Here is an 8577-nt window from a genome sequence, read left to right on the forward strand (position 1 = left end):
TGCTCCCCTTTTACTGTCAGCCTATCACATTATTTGTAGTTGCCTGGAAACACGGCTTTATTATCTCTGAATGTGTTGAGCCGTATGCCTGGCATACCCTCTCCTTTCTACCTGAAAAACTCCTGAACATCCTCTTCCAGGAGCTACCTTGACTCCCAGAGTTAATTACTCTATTACTCTATCTTAGAATTTTCTTTCCACAAATTTTTTAAGACAACAGTCATTCAAAAGGAAGCTTGATCTGAATGGTTTGGTTAAGAACCGGGGTAAAATATAAGTGCACATTTCAGAAAATACATGTGCAATTCCAATTCATGTGTGGCATGAAAACTCATTATGAGTAAACAAAAAAAATGGGTGAAAAATTGTAATTTATTGAAACTCAACTCAAAAAATATAAGATGCTGTAGTGTACAATATATTACACAAAGCACCCTCAGGCGCACATTCAAGTCAAGTAAGAACTCCATACCCCTTTCCCTAGCCCTCCCACCCTGGGACCTTAGTATCTGTTCCATATACAATCATGCACACTTAATTTGAAAAAGGAAGCCCCAATATATTTTGATGTATTAATTAGCACCAAACAAGAATACAGTTCCATTTTTTAATAAACAAAACAAAAAACCCAATCAATAAACCAACTGGAGAGCTAATGGACTCAGCCAATACTGCTGACATAGATATTATACATTCATGTAAATACACAGCCTATTCTACCCTAATGATGGTGTGGCTGGTTCTCAGCCTTTGTTCAAGTTGGCAACTGTCCCCACGTTGCAGTGCTGGAGCCAGTCTGTTTCTAAAACAAAATTGCTATTTAGGAACTTCCTACACAAAGCTCATCTGTCTTTTTTGTTGGAAACAAGTCTAAAATTGGTGTGGAAAACTTAGATCTTTCAAGGACAACCACTGGCCGAAGATAATGAAGCTGTTTTAAGGCAAGTTCTCCACAGTCTGTTAATGCTTTGTCCAATACGACCCTCAGGTTTTCCAAGGAGGGAACTGTTGTCGTCTCAGCTACTATTAAAGGTGGGATTGCAGTCAGGTTCTCATGAATTGCAGAGTCACTGGAAGAATGAGGTATGTCAACTTCAGGGTCATTGTCATTCACCATATTGTTTGCCATAACACTCCCTGTTAAGTCATTACACGGTTGTGAAGAATTACTTAATGTTAAGTGCTCTGAAGGCTCCCAATCATCAAAATCATCTTCTTTCTCTTCACTTTCCTGAATAAATTTCAGAAATGAAGATTCAAATCCCATTGGTTTATAAGTCTTCAAATCAAATGACCTGGGCTGTGGATGCTTCCTGAAATTCTCTTTTGGAACATGGGTTGAATTTTTTACAGTGTTTTCTTGCCCTGAACTTTGCTGCCCAGTTTCTGAGTCTTTGATCCTTGGTAAAGGCAGCTGGAAACTTGTGAAATAAGTCCCACTTTCAGTCCCATCAGGATTAGGTATGGAATTTTCTATTTTACAAGGAGGAGGCTGAACTATATTACATTGTTCCAAAGAAGTGGTTTCTGAACTATGGTTACATTTCAGAGTTCCTCTGTAGAGCAGAGAATCTGCATCAAAAACTGGGTTGCTCTCTGTACATCCTTTCTGGCCTCCATCCCTTTCGCCTGGATGAAGGGGGTCAGCGGTCTGCACAGGCATGCTAGTGTCTGCTGGGGGATGGCTATGCTGTATGAGCTCTGATTCACAGCTTCCATCTTCTTCTTTCTTTATATAGGGCTCTGCTTCAGAAATGGGCTCCTCCTTAATTTTGGTACCGTACTTAACACACATGACAAGGTTTTCCATCTGTTGCTCTAGGTAGGCACTACTCATCTGATGGGTGCGTTTGTAATGCCTCACTATGCTGCTCTCCAACTTCACCACAGACAAGCATCCTTGAACCATGCAGGGGTACTGTGTGTGCTCAGAATGCTCCACACACATATGGAGGGCTTCAGCTCTCGTTTTAAAACTAATTGGAGCTTTTTTGTCTTTGATTAAGCCACACTTTTTAGCCTTGGCATTAAACGATTTCCTGGTCGTCTGATGTTCGTGCCCCTGAGGGTGAGCTGTTTGACACACCTTTTCACTCCGTAGTAACCTTTCATTTGCTACTTTCTGGCTTCTAAACAGATCATCATAATAGTCCTTATGTCGGTAATATACATGTTGAGAATAATTGCTGCGATGGGTGAAAATCTGGCCACAGCCATTAAGATCACAATGAATTTCATAGTCTGAATGTATTTCTCCTTCAATGTTATGCTGTTCCATCAAGTGGTGCTTCAACTTACTGAATGTATAAAAAACAGCAGGGCACTGAGGCTGGTTACAGGAAAATCTGGCCACTGACTCAGCTTCAGAAAGCACTTTCGGCTCTTCAATGTGATCTAGGTTATGAGAGTCACTACAGTGCTTCGCAAGAGCTTTGGAACACAGGAAGCGTTTGTTACATTCCTTATATTTGCAGGCAAATATCTTTTTACATTTGACAAGTTCCCTTTTGGTTCTCGCTTTGTCTTTCTCTAAACATAACTGCTCTTTGTTGTATTGATGTACAGTCCTGTAATGGCGAATCAAGCCTTTGAGATTGGTGAAGGAGGAGTTGCAAGTTTTATGAATACAATGGAATGGTTTGTGGTATTTATTCAAAATGTAGCAGAGATTTCCTTTAGCAACAGTTCTCCTGCTACCTCTGCCCTCTCTTCCTTCTCCTTCTTCTCTATGGCTGCCTATTGGTGATGAGAGATCAGATATTTTGCTTTCCGTTTCTTCACAGGATGACTCCAAATCTGTTTCCGAACTGCACTCATCCTTTTTAGAATGACAGTGTGGCTTCTCAGAGTTACCACTGGGATCACCTCCAAGTTCTGAAGGACAATCAACTTTCAACCTGTCTACTGAGCATGGGCCTTCATGATCACATTTTTCATTATCTAATAGTTTTTGAGTTACTCTGTCGCTGCCAATTTGATGTTTATTTTTATAATGAATCCTAAGGTGTGTTTTTCGCGTAAATGACCTTTGGCAAATATGACACTGGAACGGGGAATACCGATGTTGAAACATGGTTAACTGAAGGACTTTTTCTTTTGAATAATTATGCTTTTTAAGATAATGCATTAACAAAGCCTCTCTAGTCACAAATTCATATTTGCATCCTTGAAGCTCGCAGAAAAAAGGCTTGGCTGCCAACTGCGCCAGGTACTGACTTGGCATATTTTCATCTTGATTCTGAAAATTAAGATCTGAGATTGTAGCTGAAACTGCTTGAAGAGACTTAGCACCACTGGATGGGTACCCCTGCAATGACCCTGAGAAAGATCCATGGGTTATTGAGTTTTTCAAGCTTAAATGTTTCAAGCGTAACAGAAGTTCCAACATGGTATCCTCTGTACAGGGCCTTTTAGAGGCACAGATGGAGGCTTCTGAGGAATAGCCTTGATGTTCTCGTTTACATTTAGTATGGATATTGTGATCCAGACCTTCATCTGGGGAGTCACTGTTTGTATCTGAGCTGGGTTTAGGTTCTGCATCAAACTTTTCAGTCGTTGGATTGTGTTCATTACCCAAACAGGGAAAGAGATCCTTTGTCTTTACCTTTTTGGGTTTGAAATGGTATGGATGAACCTTCCGTAGGTGCTTCTGCATGCCTCTTGCGTTTTTGTATGTGGAACCACAGCCATCAAAACCACAGGTAAACTTAGTCCCATCAAAACAAACTGCTACATTGGAACATTTCTCCTTTAAACTGGAGGGCACAAAAACTTTTTCATGAGATAATAATATATCCTGCATGGTTTCAGAGTGATCCAGTGTGTCAATTAACTCTTCATTCATGGAAGCTGAAGAGCTATGACTTAACTGATCACTAGAATTACTGTCACTGTTTTCTTTCAGATTTTCTGTAGTTTCTATCTGAGAACTAGCTGATCCTGCACAGAAGAGAAGATCCTCTGGTAAACGTGACTTATCAGTTTGGTCAAGCAGATGGGGCTGATCAATACAATCCTGCTTTTCACCTGCTGCCGGCTCAAGTTTCACTGTTTTCTTCACATCTCCATTTGAACTTTCAACATTATGCATTGAGAGGTGATTCTGATATTCAATTTTGGAATAATAGAACTTTTTGCAGCCAACGAAGTTGCACGTGTAAGATGCATCCCTAAAGTGTTGTGCTTCATGGTGGTAAAGCTGTCCCAAGTCACTGAAAACAATATTACAGCCATTTAATTCACATTTATAACGCAGATCATCATGTTTTTGTTTATGGTTAAGCAGTTCGTTCACTGATCCAAACCTAGCATAGCAATCTATAGATACACACATATAAGGCTGAGGACCACAATGCACTTGTTCATGCTCTCGCAGGTGAAAAGCAGACATGAAATGTCGTCGACAATAAGTACACTTCTCTCTTCTATTTTTCATATCTAAGTAGTGCTTGGCATTTTCATCATTATTTTGGTGTTCAGCTTTAAGATGCACACTTAAGTATTTGAACTGCTTAAACACACGGGAACAGTCTGTGCCAGGACATGGGTACAAATCTCTGTCTTGCAGGTGGCAATCTTCTAATTTGCTGAATGTGACATATTCATGTGACTCTCCTTTGGCTTGTTCATTCAGTGACTGACCTTGCTCCAGGGCTGCAGAGGGGCTCTTGGGACAGATTCCCTTTTGAGAGCCTTTCAAGAGTAATTTCTTTCTAGAGCGGTCCCTTCTGCTTGGTGGCATTTTAACATGTTCCATCACATGAGGAACAAATATTTCTTTTCTCTTGAATTTTTTAATACAAACCGGACAGGTGTAAATTCCATCTTCCATATGCATCTTAGAATGATGAAGAATCCTGGCCTCTATACATTCTCGCTTACATAACAAACAGAAAAATTTATACTGAAGCCACCTCTGGTATCTTTCAGAAGAACCAATGGGTTTCTTGTCTCTTTTCTCCTTATGTTGATCTGTCACATCTCTTCTTCTATATTGTTTATCTTCTTTACCTTCCTCATAGTCACTGAGAAATGACTCTAAAACATCTGTGTCATTAATAGACATTTCATAGCCACTTAGATCATCATCAGAATCTGAGGCTTCTTGTCCTAGAAGTTGGTGGCAGTGTCGTTTTAAAGTTTTCCAGTCCCAAAATTCAGGATCAAAAGGCCAGTGGGCTTTTAAAGCTAGTAAAAGCTCACATCGGAGAGAATTTGGAACTGGTGCATTTTCTTCATCAAATTTTTGATCTGGTTGGGAATACAGTTCTTCCAACATGTTAAATCCATCCAAACTGGGTTCAATTAAAAATTCTGTAAGCTGACAAGCTCGTCTAACTTCTAAATCTTCTGGCAAAAGACAAGCAATTGTTTTACAAACTGATGCCTTCATTTCTTCATCCTCACTTGTTCTGAGTTGAAGAGCTCTGACACACAGTAAAATCGACACCCCAAGACCAGCATCTTGTGCCTGTTAAGAAAAACAGGGAAGAAAAGGTTTTTTTTCCATATGGAAAACTACATAAATTTGGAAATACTACATAAATTTCACTGATAGTATACACACATACACTCTTCTTAAAACTTATAAACAACAACAATGTACATTTATAGAGTATCCAACTTTATAAAGCACTGTATATTATTATTATTATTTGGCCACACTGTGCAGCATGCAGGATCTTAGTTCCCCAACAGTAACAAAACCCATGTTCCCTGCAGTTGAAATGTGGAGTCTTAACGAATGGACCGCCAGGCAAGTCCCAAAGCACTGCATATTAAAGCAGTCCTTAACCCTCAGCAATCTACCTATGTGCCAAATGTGTAAATTAAAAAGGCACATAAATTCAGAGGAGCTCAGAATAAATAAGGTCACTGAAAGAGTCAAAAAAGAACTGTCTCAGCTGGGTAGGAAGGATAGGGCTTAAATAAATGGGTTTAAGAGGAAATACATGTGTAAAAGGGAGTTTAAGACTGAATTCAATTTAAAAAATTCATGTATCATGAACAACTGGGTGTTTTCAAAACCTCAAGGGTAAAATAAATGATTTTTCCGTTTCCTCCAAAAAAAAAAATCAGTACTTTATAGTTACAGGTGTACTGAATCTGTTTCCCATAGAAAAACAAAAGAAAATTTCTCTAAAGCAGCAGGTTCTCAGAAATTAGTCAAAAATCATGAAAAAGACCTGGTTGTATATGATAAAAGGCAAGTGCATTTAAAATGATCCTTTCATGTGAGAGGCTGAAAGGATATGTGAAAATAATATGAACAAAGAAAAGCAGGATCTTATGGCAGAGTAGCTTAAAATACAGTACTGAAAAGCACAGAATTTTGAGCCAGACTGATTGCCTTTGAACCCCAGCTTCGCAACAGTGACAAGTTCTTAACGCCTCTAAGCCTCAGTCCCCTTATCTGTAAAATGACAACTGTAGCGGCAATATTAGATTTTCTCCTAATGTTGTTATAAAAATGAAGTAAGGTAACAGAAAGTGATTAATACAATGTTGGCACACAGTACATATTCAACAGAATCCCATATAAAATACTTGATGATAAATCCCACTGTTCAATTTGCTAAGCAATTATTCTGTGTTGGGTACCATTCTAAATTCTGAGAACACAATGAAATAACTGCCATCAATATACAGAACCCTTATTAATCTTGGACATTATTCTGAATAAACTTTTTGCATAGATTATCCTCATTTGGCTTCGCTATATCCCACGTGCCCTTGATACAATATGCCAAGGCACTTCTTCAGTTTCCTGTTTAAAAACCTATCAAATTATTCATATCCATCAGTTTCTTCAAAATTCAGTTCCACATTCCACACCCTAATTCTAATTTATTCACCACTCCTTTAACAAGTAACTACCCATTCAGAATGTATAATGGTAGTTCTGTGGGGTTGTTTTTGGAAAAGTATTCTTAGTGATTTCACAAACTTTACCATTTCAACTAGATTGGGCTGTTTAATAAAGAACAGATCTGGATTCTTTGCTGTTTACTCACACAGTCTTGTGAAAGGGGTTTAGTAACCTGTTAAGAACCTATGAAAAATTTTAAAACTTAATGGACTTTCTCCAAGTCCTCTGTGCTCTGACTTACAAATGATAACCATTGTATCTGACTTACAAATGATAACCATTATGCCATTTGTCAAGATACCCAGGGTCTAGATCCTTACAAGTCACACATTTCTAATTTTCAGCTTCTTTATTACTGAAGAGAAGGGAATAAAACTAGACAAAATTTTGCAAAATGATTCTAACTTGTATGTTCCACCAAAAAGAGCTCAATGGTCAAATAAACTGGCTTCAAGATTATCCCTCTTCTTATACCTTCCATTTCAAATATAACCAACATCTATATCCATTCTTCTGTCATACTATTTTTAAAGCCTTGAGAGACACCCTACATTCTCTAAAGTCATCCCTTCCAATATGAGTTTCTCAAGTCACAGAATCAAAGTTTAAGAAGTCTTGAGCACCTTTAATTGATTATCTGCTTTAAGCTCTTTATTTAGAGAAAACTAAAATCCAGAAAATAAGGAGGTACTATTACAAGGCCTGCCTTCCACAAAAGACCCAATGCCCACAAAAGTTTTTCAGCATCATTAATCTTTTCCTTCCCAAGGGCTATGTAACCGGTTGCTATGCACTAAGATCATTTCACCTCTTTCACAAAAATCAAATACCTGATTTTATCTGGTTAGAAAGTCACCCAGAATCATCAGTGTATCTCCAAGCTCCCCTTGCAGCTAGGTGACCGTGTTTGTGAATGCGTTAGAAGGAACAGGGGAAAAGGTGTGTCATAGTGTGGTCTGCTCCCCACTCTACTCGCTATCTGGAATGAAGACATTATAGCTGGGACTGGAACAGTTAGATCTTGGAACATGAGACGGAAGCTATATGTTAACAGCAGATAAAAGGAACCTGGGTTTCTGATATGTGGAGCCATGAGAGGATCCTTGGCCTATCTAGCTGGGTTATTGATTTGTAAAAGAGAGGGAAAAACTTTTTTCTTCTTCACATCACTATCATCTGGGATATCTCCAGTCACAGTAGAACTAGATCCCAAATGATAGAGGTTAGATCACCTCTCGCTTTTGAAAACCTAGAGGTGTCTTGCTCAATTTGAAAGGAATTCCATTTCACTCCCCTTCCACCCACCAGTCCATAGCTTTTCTACCCTTTAGGACAAATATCATAAGTAAAGATTACAGGGGGAAAATATCCTAGGACTAGGATGAAAAATAAATGGGTTCTGGTTATACAAATGGACAGCAAATTCCTTGGTATGTGTCAGAAACCCATCTTCTCTAATCCTCTAACATTTTCCCATTTTTGTGATTCCCTGAGGTAAAGAGAAATCTAAAATAACCCCCTGACCTTCACTTTTGTATAATCTCCTCATTTTGAGTATAAGCAGAACCTATAAATATGGAATTATTCTTATGATTATGTTATGTTATATGGCAAAAGAGACCCTGCAGGTGTAATTAAAGCCCCAAACCCATTGATCTTAAGACAAGTGGATTACCTGACCCAATCACTCAAGCTCTTTAAATCTAGGT

At 38.6% G+C, this 8577-nt stretch overlaps 1 protein-coding gene across 1 annotated transcript in view; it reads right to left on the bottom strand.

The window, feature by feature from the left end:
* Window positions 1-353: 353 nt before the first annotated feature.
* RLF (rearranged L-myc fusion) overlaps window positions 354-8577 on the bottom strand; it is an 81460-nt gene continuing 73236 nt past the window's right edge. The window contains exon 8 of the mRNA XM_010862724.1: window positions 354-5470. Within this exon, the coding sequence (XP_010861026.1) occupies window positions 821-5470 (4650 nt within the window). The 3' untranslated portion in view covers window positions 354-820. The remainder of the gene's footprint in view (window positions 5471-8577) is intronic.

Source organism: Bison bison, unplaced genomic scaffold, assembly GCF_000754665.1.
Source record: "Bison bison bison isolate TAMUID 2011002044 unplaced genomic scaffold, Bison_UMD1.0 scf7180017864484, whole genome shotgun sequence".
In the NCBI taxonomy this organism is placed as follows: domain Eukaryota; kingdom Metazoa; phylum Chordata; class Mammalia; order Artiodactyla; family Bovidae; genus Bison; species Bison bison.